The following is a 19099-nucleotide window of genomic DNA, read 5'->3' as shown; positions in this document are numbered from 1 at the left end:
TAAAATCTAAATAAGTAATTAAATAATTTTTAAAAAAATTTATCAATAATTAAAAATAACATTATATCACAGTAAATTATTTATCATAAATTTAAAATATAATTTATGTATTAAAAGTATTCTTTATTATGAATTTTAGTTACAATGTAGTAATTTATATATTTTGAAGTATTTATTTATTATAAATTTTAGTTATATTATTAAGTGGAATGCATAAATTAAAATACAAGTAATAAATAATAAATACAAAGGGAGGAGTTGGGCTGAAGTAGGGAAAACGCAAAAGACAAAAGAAGGGTGTTCCGTCGTGGCGGCGTGGTGGAACTTCATTCACAGTGGGTGGCTTGCGTTTTGGAAAAACGGTGTCGTGCGGAAACAGAGGCTACGTTTACGTAAGCATCTTAAACCTTACTCTCTTTCGATTCTCAATCGCTCTCAATCAATTGCAGCATCATTGGGGGTGCCATTGCTATGATTTGTGTGCAATTACTTTGAACTGTAGAGACAAAATCATTAATAGTGGGATTAGAATACTTCCCTCTACAACAATTATTATGTGTAATCTTAAGCAAATTCATGTGCAAATGCAGCAATTGAATCAACAGTAGCTTGTACCTCCAGGTCTCCTTGCCCATTACATGCTTGATAAAATGCCCAAATGAACCACAAGTTAAGATATCTATGCTGTTTTATTGATGTGCTTTTTTGGGTGTTATTTGTTGTTTACTTACTGTTGGGAATAAGCATGGACTTTTTTTTTTTTATCAACCAAATAAGATAGCTTTCAGAGAAATGGTACAAGGAGTACCCGGACAGAAACAGGAGAGCAAACTGCAGTGGTAAAACGCAGATTGCATAAAAACAAAGAAACTCCCAGATACAACATAATTCCACACTCACTTAATTGGGAATCCTCCCAGTACATCACCCCTCCAAAGAATCCCACATAATTCTTATGACAGCAATATCACCAAACCTGACTTGCTACAAAAAAAAAAAAAAACCAACATAAACAGGAGCATACATACCAGCACCTCTTCATAAGTGTAGCAGAAACACTTTGTTTTAGAACCACACCAAGAAGCGAAGAAGACCAATCATAGAAAGAAACTGAATCCATCTTCATTTTTGCTTTCCACCACTGTCAGGACCTCAATTTGATCAAGTCCACCACATTATGTATTTCTAACTGAGCCTCATTAAAAACAATATTGTTGCGGTGACTCCAAAATTGACCACAACGTGATCTGCCAGATGCCCCACTAGATTCTTTTTACACCCCTTCCAATCACCAAGCCCCCGTGATGCCATAAATGGTCCTCAGTTTGAATTGGCCTGGCAGAGCGCACCCCAAGCCATTTGTAGCAGTTAAACCAAACAAGATGAGAGAACCTGCAGCTGAAAAATAGGTGAGAAACAGGTTCTTTATCATCGTGATAGAGGGGGCAGCTGCTGTAATCATTCAACAAATTAACTCCTTTTTGCCTCAAATTTGATCTAGTTGGTAATCTGTCCAGAGCTATTCTCCATGAAAGACCTGCAAACTTCGAAGAAACCGGAATGAATCTCAAAGTGTCACAGAACTTCGACACCTCTTGACCAACCGGGTTATGTAACAAAAAGTATACATTTCTAGTAGAAAAGCCATCGCCTGCCCACCCCCAAGAGTCCTTACCAAATTTCTTTGGTTTAAATGAAACAATGTACTGCACTAGTCTCTCAACCACTTTTGTTTCTCACGCAAAAAAAGACCTCCACAAAAGTTCCCTTTTCAACTCTCCTCCCCACCCAACTACCCACCTCACTGACCTTACAATTCTGTTGTAGAGAGATAGCAAATAACCTACTGAACTCATCACACAACACAGACTTTTGTGATATTTGTGTATGCATTACAAATATAACTGATAATTGTTTGTTGGTCAATCATTTTACTAGGACTCTCATCATATGGACAGCTTACGCCAGGAGAAAGTTCAAAGATTTGAAGAATTTGTTGACAAACGCCTGAAACCTGATCTTGTTCATGCTATTGCTCAGCGGTATAGTGTTTGCTTCTCTGCGTTTTATTCTTCGTTGTTTGAAACAATGTGTATTAAATGCATCATGCATGTCATATTGAATATGGAACACTAAGTCCTTCTAATAGGAAATGCATGTCTACATGATCTATATACTTAGTTCATTCTGCAGCATAAGTTATGTATGTCTGTCTTTAGGTTTTCTGAGGTCTCAAATTATATCTTGCAAAATGGATTTAAAGAAAAAATTACATACATGCATGACTCTAATTGTGTTTCATGGTATTTATTCATTTTCTCATCTCTTTATTGCAGGGACAAGGTATTTGAACAACAGAAAATTTTGTATCCTTTTTAAGTTTTATATATACTGTTAGGATCAATTAGCACCATTGTAAGACTGACATATCAATGTTGCACTCAGTAAATGATTATTGTTATGTATGGATTCACTTGACTTGTTCGTTCAGCACTGATTTGAGAAAAAACATTGAAAACCTTGAGAAGAATAGTGTAACCAGTCTAAGAACTTTGGTCAATATTGGGTCTGAAGTATACCTGCAGGCAGAAGTGTAAGCCATCAGATTTTTAGCTTTGGTGACTAATAGCATTGATTCTTTCTTTAAATTTCATGTTCTTGATTTTTTTAATGCACAGTCATACTTTATCACCAGTCCATTTGAATCAAGAGTTTTTCTTTTGTATATACCATCTTTATAGTTACCGGTCATTGCTGTTTTATGTATATCATCTTTACAGACATGACTCATCATCATACTATCAAATATTAAGATTTGTGCTATATTGCTCAACTTGCATCTAGACACTGCCCGCTCTCTCCCCCCTCCTCCTAGGGTACAATCAATGCATGGAGATTAGGGCAACCCCTCACCACTTGCACAGTGCTAGTTCTTTTCATCTGCACATTATAATTTATGGATCTTTTTGTTTTGTCTTCAATCCAGTGAAATGCGCATATTTTATGTTTTTGATTACAGGCCAGATACACAACACATATTTGTGGATGTAGGATTTGGATTCCATGTGGAGTTTACTTGGTCAGAAGCTCTGAACTACATAGATAAAAGGGAAGAAAAGATAGCCAGGTATAACTTTTTGATTCAACATAATTTACCTAGTTGAAACTTGAAAACCAATCTGTTTATTATGGCTTTTCAGGCTTTTTTTTTCCTTCTAATTTTAAGCAACATTTTGGCATACTTAAATGGGGCTGTTTAAATGATGTTGAAAGTTGAAACTGACTTTGTGAAATTATGGTCAAAATCCTCATGTTTCCCGTCTCATATATTCTGTATCAATATTTTCCCCGAATTTGGTTCATCCATCCACCTGTAATTTACAAAAATGCACTGTAGCACTTTGTTTTCTTTAGTTATGCTTTGTTGTTATTCCTTTGGCTAGAAGGTAGTTATGATCATATTCTATACTTATGTGGGATTCTTATCTTTCATGTGATTGGTATATGGCAAATTTCTGTGTTTTTCCTTTGAATCTCCCTGTCTTCCCTTGCATATGTTTTGGATGTGGACAGGTTGAAAGCTGATTGATGAATCTGTAACTTAGGTTAGTGGAATTTCAGGTTGGCTTGTGAGTTGTAACACTTCACAAGTTTGACATACATAGAAAGAGCAGATAGTTTGGAACTTGACTAACATTGCAAAAATCTGTGCTCAAGCATTTTGGCTAATATGGTGTTAGTTCATCAATTCTTAGTGCTATGAGACATTAGCTACTAGGTTGGTTGTTTCATTACATGAGATTAGATGTCAAGATACAGGTACAGAAGTTTTGTCAAACATCATTATGGAAACAATTAAGAGATCCTTGTTTAAATGAACTGTGATTAGGTCTTGAGTAGTTTCTGTTATATGTCATCTTTTGGTAATTCTTTTGGCCATTGGGGGACAAAATTATGTTCATCCTTTTCTTTTCTTTCCATCTGTTTAAAGTCTAAACATGGTCAGTTAATTTTCTTTTCTTTATTTCCTTTTCCTTTTTAAGGTTGAAACTTAAAAATACTGTTTCATGTTCAAACTTAAGGCATATCTTATGTTGCAGGCAGATAGAGGAGTACACCCAGTTGATTGCATCAATTAAAGCTCAGATTAAGCTTGTATGTATAATTCATTCTGTTTTCTTCAACTCACCAACTTCCTAATTCCCTTTTCTTGTGAAATTATTTTCATGTAAGGGGTGGTAATTGGTCGCTTTAGATGCTAGTTCTCAGAGCTGTCAATATTAGCCAGCTTACTACACACAGCCTTAGACCACATGAGATAGGCAAAAAGCTTATAAGGCTGAAAAGCCTACAAAGTGCCTAATGCCCTTAAGGCCAAAAAGCCTGTAGGGCATTTAGGTTATGACCAACTCATGGGTAAGCTCTTTAAAAAAAACGTAGCGTACCTCTTACTGGGTTTCCCTAGCATGAACTTGTGCATATGCACCTATGCATACCAATTGAAATAACTATGGACATTAAAATGTAATCTGCATTACCAAATACATTAATTGGAACAAAATGTGGTCTATATGACTGATTGTAATACCTGAATAACTAATGAACCATATTAAAGCCCAATGAGCAAATTCAATTAGCAAAACAAAACAGTAAAAATAAGGTTTTTCTAATATGCTCCTTACGATTAAGGTGTACCCATGCACCTTTTATTTCTTATTATTTTTTGTCAATTTATGCATGGTTTTGTTTTGAATCCCAGTCATATGTGTTGTGTGATTGTGCTTAATTTTTTATTACCACTTGTGTAATCTTGCTTGACTACGTTGGGATTAATTTTGTAATACTGTTATAATTGTTTGTGAATTTAAGACAAAGGTTATTGTAAATTTTCCAGTCATGGGACGTCAACAATAGAGTTAATATGCATGAAAAGATAAAATTGAAGACTAACAAGAATTATTGTTTGTTGTTCTATTTTGCTCATTGCATTTTTACTATTCGTCTTGGAAACGCTGAATTAGTTATTTAGATATTAAGATAAGTAATATAGATTATATTACGTTTTATTCCAATTGGAATTAATGTGTAAAACTACATTTGATGTCCATAGTCATTGGTAATTAGGATGCATAGTTATGCGTTAGGCTTATTGGCTTATTGTTAATGCATAGGGTTAGCCAATATGAGAAGTGAGCTAATTTTTAATGGATTGGCCTTAACCTACATGTGCCGATGCTTTTTGCATCGACCACTGTTGGCTAGGGCTGGCTGAGTGAGGTGGATTTGCCCGTGTTGATAGCTCTACAATGGGAGATACCCAAGAATGTTGGGTAGCATTTGACATAATTCTGGTACTGACCTGGGATTGAATTTTCCATGAAGATATTTTAGGAATGTTGTAATCTATTTTTATCCAAATAATAATTATTTTACTTTGGAGTTCCATGAACTTTAAATTGTTACAATGCAGGTTTGTGAAGGGATTCGAGAATTACTGCAACTTCCAGCTGAGAAATCCTTACCAGAACGGATATTTTGATATTTACTGAATCAACGCATGTGAACAGAACAGAGATTGATATTTATCCAGTAGGAAAGATTGTATCTCTTTCTCTGACCTTAAACCAAAGTACATGAAGATATATCGAATGTTGTCTAGTTACCCTTTTTCTATTTTGGTCTTGTGGCATTGTGATGCCTCAAAGTTTGTTTTTGTTAGCCATTAGGTCTAAACTTGTTAGGGAACTTTGTCAATATCATGCTTTTGAGTTTATGGGAAATCATCTATAAGAAGGGGCTAGTTTAGTTTTGCATTCAAAGAATTTGAAAAAACTTGGCTACACGTACAAACTTACAGTGAATTTATCTTCATTTGGCCGTGATATGTTCACTGAAATTAGTAGTTAAATTCGACCAAAAAATAAAGAAACAGTTAATATAACTATAGTCTATATATATAATATAGAATTGAAACCACTATACTCCAAACAAACGGAAGAGAAATGAATGAAAATCAACCATGTACAGAATTGTACGTGGGTTTTGTACAAATCTGATTGTAACATTATTTTGATGTGTTAATTGTGGATGTGACATTCTTGGTTTTAAATAAATAAATAAAAAACAATAAGAGAGATAGCAAGGAAATCAAATACACAATACAATCCAACAAAGATACCCAAGTCACCTCATGATTAATGAATGCTGGGGCATTAATAATACAATGATTTGAAACTGTGTTGCAACAAGAGCCAACCCATGCAAGTACCATCACGTGTTTGTAGTAAAATTATCGACAAGTTTTGGATGCATTCTTGAATTATTATCTATTGAGCCATACAATACAAGGTTCAATACAAATTGAAGTTGCAATGTTGGAATTACAAATTGAGTTTAAATTGGCATCCAAGAAACTGATTACTACTAGGGTTGGAAGAAAGGAGGATAAGATGGAAGTGATGGGACCTATAACGTATATCCATACAAAAGAAAGGCAACGTCATATCTTAGTTTGTCTGATAGGTTTTGCATTTGGTTGCTGGCATCATGATTGGTGATTGATCATAAGGCTGTTGTTACTGCTTTTTATTTTATGGGTCGGTGTGTTGTGATATGAATTGCATCTGATCTGATTTAACGGAAGCATCAACATAGGTTCCATCACCAACAATGGACATATCCCCTCTCACATAAATCCAACACCCTCTCACTTTTCTTTCTTTTTTCCCCAGGTAAGGTTTCTCTCACACTTTGTTCTGCTGATTGCTTGCTTGCCTTTTGTACCTTCGATGGCAGGTGTGAAATTTGTGAGTATTTTTTTTTTAAATTTTAAAATGCTTGTATGGATTGTGATGAACTGAAGGATAATGGGGAAAATACACCCCAAGAATGGGGTGAATGAGGTGGATGAAAGAATAATAGAAAGAAAAAAAAGAAAAGAAAGAAAAATGAGAGATATGATAAGTGACGTATAAACAAAAAGGAGAGAAAAAACTTAATAGAAGATGAAATAGAAAATAAACACTACATGTTACTAATAAATAATAATTCAACGGTGAAATCTTGTGTTCATGTTCTAATCAAAGAGATATAGCAACAAAATTATTGGAAGTTTACGCATTTAATTTAAGGTGAGTAAATCATCATAACTATATTTGCCCAAAAATTCCAATACTTATATTCCTTAAGGTGAGTTAACTTGAAATCCCTTTGTGCCTTTTTAAATGGGGATTGCTCTACTGAACAAAAAAAAAAGGAGTAATGAACCAAAAAAGATGGGGATTGCTCGCATTTTGATGTGGTGAAGCTCAGTGGCTATGAATGATGTGTCTCTAATAACACAACTTTTGTTGGTATAGCAAAGAATCACTAGTAAACATATGAACTTGGAAGCCTTGGACACTCACAGGTTAGTTGCCTCTAACTTAAAATAGGTGTTCTAAGTTTGGGCATGTGTTTGTAAAGCTTGGTACATTTAGCTAATAAAACTATACATAAATCATGTTCTAAGTGAGTGATTTAATTATAACAAAAAACAATTTTTTTTCATTATTTCAAATAATTCGCGACAACATTTATTTATTAAAAAAATAATAAACCAATACAACTATGAGAAAACAACAATAATACCATGTTGTATATGCAATTGTTTGTTCATGAATTTATTTCCAAGAAAGCATCCATTTTCTATTACTTTTAAATAGTTTATAAGTGCGTGATTTTATTTAAAAAAAAAAAAAAACCAAGCGACAATGAGAGAGCGAGTACCATGTCATACATACAATTGTTTGTCCACGACTTTATTTTCATCGTCTTCTCAATTTTTTTTTTCTCTTTTATCAGTTTTTTGTATAGTATGTCTAAGAAAATTTTAAGTATTTGTCACTCTAAAAAGTTATAGAACTCAAGACATGAGGGACTTTATCAGGAGCTTGTGCACAGGCATAACGTTGTATCATAAGAAATGAAAGTCCAATGATCTTTTTAAATTTTAAATAATAGTATTTACTCAGGTTTTGTTAGTCAGTTTTATAATATTTTACGTTGAAATACTACAAAAAAAGATTATCCACGACATTTTAAACAATAATGGAAAAAATGAGAAAGCAAAAAGTTTAAAATGAGTCAAAGCTAGACTTTGGAATCTACAACTTTGGCACCATGTTTATAGTGAAATGTCGAATCACTTTTACACTTTGGTTGGATGGGTTGATTTATGAGGAATTTGGTTGGATGGGTTGATTGAGAGAGATGACTTATTACTCTAGTTTGACTTATAGTGTTTGTTTAAAATATTAGTTTTTATTTTTTTAACTTTTTATATTTTTTTTATCTTTAATATATTTATCAAAATTTTTAATTTTTTTAAATAAATAATTATTTTAGAATTTTTTTCTAATTTTATATATTTTAATTATTTCAACAGTTAATTTTATTATATATTTATAATTAAATAAGTTAATTTTTTTTTAATTTTTAATTATCAATTAACTTTTTAATTTTCTAACTAAGTTAATTTTATCAAATATAACCTAAGTTGAATTGGAAAATTAAGGAAATAACTAAGTTTCCACATGTCCTACCTAAAGTCATCTCTTTCTTCTTTAAGTGAGTTTGGTAGAACCAACAAAGAAACAGAAAGGTGTGGAAGTGTACGTACCTTCACGATTTGGGAGGCATGAAATGTTAAGGAAATATTCAAAAAATATTATGGGGTCCTTGTAAAAATTTCCTTGTTGATATGAGAAGAACGCCGTGGAAATTACTGTTTGATTATTTGAAGGTTGTTAGCCGCATGAATAGCCTCGTGAGACCCTGTATGCTCTTTTCTTTTGTATGGTCTGCATGCATATATAAAAATAAATAATAAAAATACATCTTTATTCTATGTTAATTTTTTTTATTTTATCTATAAGGTATATTTTCATTCTATTTCTCTTAATCAAAAAACCTTTATTTTCATTTTATTTCTTACATATTTTTCTTCTATCTATTTTCTCTTCCTCTATTTCTTCTCCCCATACCAAACACACCCAAGTTGATTGAGCAAATGGAATACGAATATATATATTAAATGTTAAAATTATAAAATTTTCTATAATGGCTACGTAGAAAAATCTTTTCAATCACCCTTTCAAATTGGTTATATACTGGAAAATCAAATGAGACCGAGAAAGAGTGTTGAAATCATTAAATCTAAATAGTCACATTATTGACAAAAGGTGAAAAAAGCCTAGTGACGATTTAAAAAGCAATAGTTATCATCATCAATAGTTAATAAAAATGACACGTCATGGGATAAAAGTGAGGGGTTAAAAAGAAAAAAAAATGAAGAATGCATAAATTTTACTTATATAACTTAAAACTAAAATGTAAAAAGTTAACACCATCATATATTTCAATGTTTATATATTATGATAAATAGACGGGGAATAAAGTAAAATTGCCTAATGATACTGTACAAGGAAACAACAAAACACAATTTTGCATTTATATTGTATAAATAGTTTACGTACATGCCTCACTAGATTTTGAGTCATTGTTATTGGCAAACTTTTGAAGTACATAATTACAAGGGAAGAACAAAACACTACTTTGCATTTATATTATATAAATAGTTTAGGCACGTGCCTCACTAGATTTTGAGTTATAGTTATTTGTAAACTTTTGAAGTACATAGTTGCATTTTATTTGCAAGACAATTGATAGTTAACAAGATCCTAGTTAAACCTTTTCCAAAAAGCTTGCTTTGTTCACATCTCTCTCTTCTCATATCATCATTAATTATCTACCTTTTTTCACATCAAAATTGTGAACACAAAAAATATTTAAGTAGATAAATAGTATAACGAACCCATTAATTATCTTTTTCTTTTTACATTTACTTCCTCTGTAATAAGCTGTAAGAATTACAAATAAATACAAATTTGTTTAATGATTTATATGTATTCATAAGTTTTTTTTTACAAAATTTAACAAAGTTTTACGCATCTAATATTTATAAAAAAGAAATAAGCACAAGCTTTTCACATACCTACTATAGTAGTGATTCCCTTCTGATACGCACATTATAAACAGACTCACTGAGTCACTGTACAGCAATCATCATACCTACAGAAGGAGAAAACGTGACCACAAGTCTCAGAAGCATGTGATTACCAGCATTAAAAATCACGTGATGTAATTTTCATAACTTAAAATAACAACGACAAAACTTAAACCATATGGGTGTATATATATTTGAGTTTAATTTGAATATAATGTTAATATAGAATTTTTTTTATCATCATTAAATTAAAAATAATTTCAAATATAAAATTCGTTTTTATATAATTATTATTATTATTTCAACAAAATCATATTTCATTAAATAAGACTGACTACATGTATCATATACAATACTCAATAGATTAAAAATTAAATTATAATTATCTGTATATTTTTTTTTGGGCACAGTTATTATGAGTATATTTTAATTAAACTCATATATATACATATATATTGTTATTTTCAATTTAAAACAATTCATTGTAAAGATTGGAAAGTAAAATTTCTAACTTTGATTTAAAAAAATATCTCTGAATTTTATCTTGAAGATAAAGATAAAGCCAAAGAAAAAATAACAGAAAAACATTTGGGGTAACACAAATATTTAAAGAATCTATGCCGTACTTGAGGTGGGACCCTGAAACTCCTGTGATGTACAGATCCAATGGTCTATGTGATAGGATCTTAGTAAGTCCACGGCTCTATCACTGCCAGAAAGAAACCATATTCATTTATCAGGTTTCTGTCCCTTCCCTTGCCATGGAAGTGCAGTCCTGAAAAGCATCATGCAAAAGTAAGGATGAGAGAGTGGATGTGTATGTGATACTCCTTATTCCTTAGTGTAAGAGAAATAAATAAATTAGGATAAAAATAAAATAGAATAGAAGAAATAAGTATCACAGTAGTAATTTTTTTAAATCATGTTATTAACCTGATATAGAATTCATTAATTCTAATATATATATATATATATATATATATATATATATGATTAATTTTGTTAGACAATTTTACGATTACTTCTAACTGTCTTTATTTTTAATTATGTTTTTTTTCATACATATAATTCAAATTTAATATCTTAAATTTAAACTTAATTGTACTCAAACCAATAATGTTGGATAATAAATATGATCAATGAGATGATAATAAATAAACAAAGAGATAAAATGAAAAATAAAATAAAAGTGAAGAAATTATTAAAATAAATTACACTAACTATCTCTCTTGAGATTTCATACGTGAAATTATACAAATCCTCACTATTTTTTCTACTCCACTAAATTCATTAATTGTTTGAAAAATATTCACTTTTGAAAAACATTACTAGAAACATTACGTCATGCTCTCCCATAAGGAAAGTCAGTGTACATGTTAAAAAAGAAGGAAGAAATTATGTAATTTTGCGAAACTTAAGAGAAATAGCATAATATTAAGTAGTTTTGGATTATTTTTTGTGCGCAGTGTTAGACCACAATGTTTTTAATTAATCTTTACATAATTGAGTGTTATTTTTTAAAATTGAGATATTTCACTTCTTATGTAGAGACTGATCAGGGTGGGATCATAAATATAGAGAATATCTAATAATTTATGGTGAAAGTGAAATGAAAGAAAAGTTGAATGTATGTGTAGAAATATAATAATTCGTATATTATATATTAAATAGCTTAAAGGGACAAAAGGGGAACTTCAAAACACTCACTTTACTTCTTTTCAAGCCCTTCTTTTCTTGGGTTTTGTTTTGTTTCTTCATCTCTCTCTCTCTCTCTCTCTGCAACTCTAAGAATACAATTGGGCTGGCATTGGCCGCGCAGTGTGATTCTGTAACTGAGCTTCTGTACCATTCCCTGTGGGTCCAATAACATTCCTTTACACCTTTGATTTTTAGTAAACCCATAAACTTTCTTGTCTTTTGCTTTCAATTTGGATTCTTTACTCTGCCACATACACTTTGATAGTTGCATTGCATGCCAAAAATAATGTACTCTGCCACATACACTTCTACATTTATGTTTACACCCTTGCTTAATTACACGTACAAAATATAGTGTTTAACAACTTTTTAAGTGTATGTACCTTGTTGAAGAAGTGAGAGATATAATAAGAGAAGAGATTAAAAAAGAAATGAGGTATAGAAAGATATGGTAGCATTAATTGCATGCCAAAATAATGGTCCAGTTGCTTTATTTATGCCACTTCTTATATCCATATTCACAACCTTGCTTAATTAAATACATATGAAATGAAGTGTTTAACAATTTTACAATTTTTCAAGTGTATATACTTGTTGAAGAAGTGATAGATGTAATGAGAAAGGGTCAATATATTAACAAAACATTGAGTTATAAAAGGAGATATATGAAAGAAAAAAAAATAGTTTCCTTTGACTTGACTTCATTTGTTTACTATTGTGCTTAGATGAAGTCATCTTTACAGTTATGTAAAATAGTTTGAGACTAGTTTTTATACCACGAGTAGTTCACGTTTGTTAGGGTAACAAGTTAAAGCTGCATGCACGGATGCACAACTACCTATACCTGAAAACTGAAGATTATAGATTGTATGAGGAACTGACAACTCTTTTGTCCTTTGTTGAAGCTATTTTTTGTTTCTGCCAGTGCCAAACCAGTTGTTTATTCACATGAGTTTGTTAGCATTCATCTGAAGCATATATATAATTTGAACATTGGAAGAAGTAGAATAGTATGTAGAATCCAAGGGCTATTCTAACTGAACGGAACTTAAAAACTTCAGAAGTAACTCAGCTTTAACAAGAATTATAAAATTATTATACTAATATTCTTATGAATGTCACCATTGAACTAGAAAAGAAATGTACAGTTTGAAGAGCATTCTGATTAGCCTGCACTTTGGCCATTAAATGGAGAATTTTTTGGTTAGATAAAATGCAAGATTACACGTCTTCAATTTTTTTATATGCTCCTCTAATATTTGTCCTGCACATGCTATATCCACTGATTGCATGTCATTTAAGTAAACTATCTAGAAATCAAATGGCATTGGCAGAAGAGTAATAAATAATCACTAGCAATAGAACATGAGCTTCTTGATGTTTTCACTAAGTTTAGGTAGAGCTGCTGTCTTTGGAGGAGCAGCTCTGGATAGTGTAGATGTGCTTCGGAACAAACCTAAGGACTCTGATCTCTCAAGGTAGAGTCTGCCTCTATATGCAGCTAAGTGTGCATAATATGCAGGAGGCACCAAAGAAATTGGCTTGGTACACCTAACAAAAGTGTAGCATAAGTTGTAAACCAGTTTCTGTAGTTCATCAGAAGTAAACTGGTTTTCATCCCACAAGACATGGTAGTGAGTTGGCCTACTTGTTCCTTTAACACCCCAATGGCTACAAAGATAGAAGTCAAATTCCTTTGGATGAGTGATCACAGAATCAACCACAGTCCCAGGAGGAATGTTTTCATATAGAAAATTGTTTTGAGTTGAAGACTGGTCAGTTTCAAAGGGAAACAACCTTGTGTGATGCCTCTTTTGCACAACTGCAAAAGTAATGGTAGGTTTGTAGCCAGGAAACCTTGAACATGCAAACCTGATGGATTGAAGTTCCTCTTCCAGCACTTTGTAAAACTGAGTTTCACTAACCCCGTCTCTGAAGAAAATGATTCTATTGGGGAGTTTCTCTACCTCCTGGTAAAAATCATCAAGCAATTCCCCCACCATTGCACCGAGATCCTGGATGATTTCTTGTCTATGTGTTTGAGACCTTATTCTTGAAATGTACTTGTTTGCTGTCGGCCAATTCATGCTACCAACAACAGCAGCAACAGATGGACTGACATCATCAAGAGGGTGAGGATGTGTCACATCAGCACCCATGAATATCACTGGCTCATCAATATGAAAGAGGCGCGGTAACTGCGAAGGCAATGAGTTGTATAAGGCAACTGTGCATCCACCAACTTTGGCATTGATTTTGAGGACCAAATTAGCCAAAAATTGTGAACTCAACTTGTTGAGGTTGGGGTACAGGCAGCATTGGCTCATGACACCAACACTTGTCTCGGCAATTCGCTTCAAGTCAGCATACCCTTTGTGTTTTCTCTCCATTATGCAAATAAGAAGCTGGAGATTGTTTGAGGCTGTCCTCTGGATTCTCTTGAGCTTAGATTCCAAAAGGGTGACATTGTTAAGAATTTGGATAGATTCAAACTGGGGACTAATAACAGTGTTCTTGTTGAGAAAAATGCCCAATTGTTCACACCTTTGACATAACTGGTTTATAAATCTGGGGACATTGGACTTCTGCTCAGGTGTGCCCCCAAAACTAATTAGTGCCCACCTTTCAATAGTAGTTCCTTCAAAGACATGGCCGTCAAGAAGGTTCCATTGGCGGTCGTGACGCGAAGGAGTCAGATTTCTTACATGACCTCCATCTCCAAGCTTTAGTTTGGGAGGGTGAAGAATTCTACCAGTCAACTTTGTCATTTCTCTTGATACTTGGAGTTTGAATTCTTTTTCCTGATCACCACTGTCAAAATCATTTCAAGGCATTAGAAAATAATACAAAAGCAATATGAATATGCAAAAGTAAAAAGTCAAAGAAAGGATCCATAGAAGTACATAAGAGGTTAAGAACCATACTATCTATTCAACAAAAAAGAAAAAATGGAACTACTATAGTATCTTGAAGTTAACTACCTGGTAGGCCCAACAGTTCCTCTCATGACTCCTTCGACAATGGTTTTTCGTTCTGCCGGTCTTTGGCAGCCCATTTTGAGTATTCTTGCTGTTTGATCATCAGACAGTTTCCCAAGGAACTTCTGGCCTTCACAGATCACACAAAGCTCCATAGGGAGATAACAAGGCTTACTCCTACTAATTTGCAAGCATGGCAGTTTTCTGAATTGTATGTCATAGTTATATTGATCTTTAAAGTAATTCACCAACCTCAGATTCTTCCCATCTCTGTCAGCAAACCAAAGATTTTCAGTAACCTCCTCAGTCAAGCCATAGACACGATATCGCTGAACAGTTTCTCTGTGGCAAACAAAGACCCTGATGCTCTTCAACGCCTTCTCCACTTCCTTCCTCTCTTCGCCAGTTAATTGAGCTGTCTTCCTTTGAGACAGGTCTCGAAGAAACTCGACGCGCTTCTGCAAGTATGCAATCACTCCTATGCTCTCATGGAAAGCAGTTACCGAGAAATCCACATTGAGAGCAAGTCCTTGTTGTGTTGGTCTAAGACTCTGAAAGAAGCCTCTCAATCCAACAGCTCCTCCACCAATGTCTTTGCTTCTTCCCATTGAACTTGAATAGAATGACCTCCCTACAGGTATGCATTTCTCAGTTGGACTTTCCCTAAGAACTACATCCAAAGCATGCAGATAATCCTGTGGAAGTGGAATCCAATCATCACCCTCGTTGCTCAAGTAATTACTCAACTCCTTCCCATTGATCTTTGAGACCAACTTGACATTTATCCTGAAAAGTTTAAGCTGTTCATGCTTCTCTTTCAAATCAGGCATTTCTCCATAAGGTGAATTCAACTTGCTAGTGGGGATTGGGAGGCTTATGTAGAACTCAAGCTTGTCATTTTGGAATTCAACTGGACTATAAAGATTCTTTCTACCATCATATGCTGGAGTAGCACCTGAGAGGACTGCAGAATTGTTATTTACCAACTTCTGCTTGATTGCTCTGGCAACATCCTTGGAGGGATGAGGAGTGATTTCAACATTGTAATGATATATCTTCTGTGATGGATCAAATTGCACCAAAAAGTGGTTGGCAAGAAGAGAGATCACAGAGCCTTCTCTGCCACCAGAGTCTGGCCTACTTGCAACAAGTACTGCATGTGGCTTCCTTGCTGGAATGAGTTTCTTCCCATCATCTCCTTTCAAGGATGCCTTTGATTGCTGCTGAAGTTCTTTTGGAGCTGAATCAGTATAAGAAACAAGATGGTTCATCAATTTCCCAATTTACTTTGATGCCTATCGATTGCTTCGAAGGAGGGGAAGAGGTAATGGAAAAATAAACCTTTCCATTAGTACACAGACAAAATTTTGGACCTTTTATATTCTGTCTCCTTCAAACTTTTGAACCAAACAATATTTTTTATTATCAAAGTTTCTGCCTTCCTCTCCAGTTCCTTTCAACCAAACAAGGACTAATTCCTTGTGCTCATTAGATGTCCATATGTTTTCACAGGAAAATACAGAATTTCTAGAAAAGCTTAGATCTTTTCTAAAAAGTATTATTATTACAGAATATTCTGTTGTTTGTTTATTTAAAAAGTATTTTATTGAAAAATTCCTTTGTTTGGATTATATAAAAAATATAATTTTTTTTATCATGCACCCCTATTAAAAGTCACTACTTATAAATTAACCATTTCCCATATTAATTACAATAGCATGGACAAATATTTTGCTGGAGATAAATGTTTAACAAAGCACTAAATATTTCCTCAAAGCAAGCCATGATGTATACAAGCAAGTATTGAAAATAAATTCAATGATTTTGAAAATACCATAATAGCACTTCCTAGGAATTCCAGCTTCAAAAACTGGAGCCATGAATCTAGAGTAAAAGTAAATAAATTAAAGAATCAAAATTACTAATATAATTAGACCTTGACTTTGGTTAGGAAACTATTTTATCCCCGACCTAAATTCACTAATAACTAGAACAACCCTTGCACTTTTTTCTGATATAGCCCGAGCCTGACAGACACCAGATAAAAAAACAGAAAAAGAAAAGGAAAAGGGTCCCATGAACTGGGACAGCATAGTGAATAGGAAAATCCACCGTACTTCAGAATGTGCTAATATTGGCTTCCAACAACTGGCACCAAAAAAGGGGAAAAGGAAGAAAGACTTTCAACATCGCTAGCCCGTAGGAAAATAAAAAGAATTAAAAAGGAAAGATGTTGAGTGAATAAAATCCAATCATGAAATACTACTATGGAGAGAAAGAGTTGAACAATTTTTTTCCCACGACTGTTTAATAAAAGAGAATACACTAGAGTACTACTTTTGACAAAATCGACATAGAAACATAAGGCATCAATTGCAGCAAGTGGCACACTGATCTGAAGTTTGTTTTTCCCCAACAAGACCTTACACTTCCACATGAAAACCACCAAACTAATGCAACACATGCACCAATCCCTTCGTGATTGAACTTTAGAAACACATCAATATATAACTATATATAAATTACAAACCCAAATGCAATGTTTCAAAAATACACACTACATGCAAAAGAAACAGCTAGAAATGGTTTCTTCATGGTATTGCCATGATGAGGCTTTTTTTCTTTTTATGTGAGAACTGAGAAGATAAAGGAAAATTGATTTTTTTTTCCAAGAAAACCAAACAGGAAGGCCTAAAGAACAAATTTTTGTCTTCTGAATTAAAAAAACAAGAATGCAAACGAAAGGGTGAGTTTGAAAGTGAGGGAACAATGCTAGTGCTTACCAGGATTAAGTGGTAGTTGAGAGAGCTTGTAATCTGAGGAGGGGGAGCTATTGAGCATGCATGGAGGTTTGTGCAAATGGGTTTTTGATTTGATAGTGTGGTTCTGAGGGAAGGGTGGAGTCAAAGGAAGTTGTTGAAGAGGTATAAGAGAAGGTAGAGGCAGAAGAGCTGGGTAGTATCTCTGAAACTTGTTCTGGTTGTTGCAGAAACCAAGCTGATTTGAGTATTGTAGCAGCTGATGATGATGGTGGTGCTGATAGTGATGATGATGGTGGTGGTGGTGGTGATGATGGTGATAATGATGATGCTCATGAGAGTTGCCTCCATTCCTGAAGCTCCTTCTTTTGATGGCGAATTTCTGGTTAGCATTGGTTGACTCATCTGTCTCTTCCATGGCTTGATCAAGAGAAGAAAAAAAAATGAAAGTGTGTGTGAGTGAGAGAGAGAGAGAGTGTGTGTGTGTTTAGAGAATATATGAAGATGGGGTTGGTTTGGTTTTTGTATTTTCACTACAAGTTTGAAGTGACAACAAAAACTACATCAAGTGTTTAGAGAGAAGAAGACACAGAAGGATGGAAGGAGAAGAACTTTGGGTTTTATTAAGCCTCTGGAGGTTTTTTTATGCACTAGTATTTGAGATTGGTGTGGTGGCAATATGTTTTAATGGGAATAAAAAAAGTGAAGAAAAAAAGATAGTAGTAGTAGTAGTAGAAAATTGGCATGTACCCATGGAGTTGCATTAAATGAGAGGGTAAAATGGCAGTAACCAAAGAGGTATTGTCTTTATGCAGTTTGCAATCTGTCTGTGTAAGTGTATGATATGTATAGGGGCATTCATACCATCTTACATGGTCCTTGACTCACTGTCAAACACACAACACTGGCCTACACTTTTTCCTTTGAATATGTAATGGGAAGTCAAATTAAGAGGGAAAGACCAAAGAAACCTTCACACTCTCACACACTACTTTATGTATTTGTTTTTGTTGGATTTTACATTTGTGCTTATGGGGATTGGGGTTTCATCTTCCACTTGGATGGATCAATTTGAGTTCACATTTTGTCTCTCGTTTCACTCTGGTCTAAAACATCAGCATCCCTTTGTTATGTCACTATTGTTGTCTGTTTTGTGCAGGCTTAAACCATTTTCACGCATTGAATTTTCCAGCTTGGTCTGCTGGTGCTCTGCTTATTTCGTCATCACTACACCACTCTTCTTCCATATCTCCTACATTTTGCATAATTGGGACCACTTCTACAAGCATGAAAATGGCTAAACATGTTTGGAATTGATTTTATATGAGAAAATAATCCTTTTTTTTAAAAAAAATGATTCTTATGGAATTGGTAAAAATAAATTGCTATTTTTTAAAAAAAAATTAGAGTTTAATACCATACATTGTCCTTATAATTTTTATTATTAACCCGTTAAAAATTATTTTTAGTATAAATTATAAGATAATTATTATAAAAATCAATAAATTTATTATACATATCAGTTTACGATACAATAACAATGTAAAAAAAAAAAAACTTTCAGAATGTCGGTAAATATATTATTTATTCATAAATTTAATTAAACATACTGATAAAAA

At 33.3% G+C, this 19099-nt stretch overlaps 2 protein-coding genes across 4 annotated transcripts; one reads left to right on the top strand and one right to left on the bottom strand.

Moving 5' to 3' along the window:
- The first annotated feature begins 230 nt into the window (after positions 1-230).
- Positions 231-5813, top strand: LOC100499907 (uncharacterized). Of its 3 annotated transcripts, NM_001250840.1 has the most exon segments (8): positions 342-392; positions 591-669; positions 1939-2042; positions 2337-2366; positions 2492-2593; positions 3020-3127; positions 4101-4155; positions 5471-5722. In NM_001250840.1, coding segments are annotated over 6 exon segments (456 nt in total). In that variant the 5' UTR covers positions 342-392; positions 591-669; positions 1939-1950; the 3' UTR covers positions 5540-5722.
- A 7003-nt stretch (positions 5814-12816) lies between these two features.
- Positions 12817-18384, bottom strand: LOC100796107 (protein argonaute 7). Its single transcript, XM_006573070.4, has 3 exons — positions 17505-18384; positions 14725-15961; positions 12817-14554 (listed from the first exon to the last, which is right to left on the bottom strand). Exons 1-3 carry the CDS (start codon positions 17896-17898, stop codon positions 13096-13098), a joined length of 3090 nt encoding a protein of 1029 aa, XP_006573133.1. The 5' UTR covers positions 17899-18384; the 3' UTR covers positions 12817-13095.
- Between the last annotated feature and the right edge of the window lie 715 nt (positions 18385-19099).

Source organism: Glycine max, chromosome 1 (assembly GCF_000004515.6).
Source record: "Glycine max cultivar Williams 82 chromosome 1, Glycine_max_v4.0, whole genome shotgun sequence".
In the NCBI taxonomy this organism is placed as follows: Eukaryota; Viridiplantae; Streptophyta; class Magnoliopsida; order Fabales; family Fabaceae; genus Glycine; species Glycine max.
This window is presented reverse-complemented; position numbering and strand designations above follow the sequence as displayed.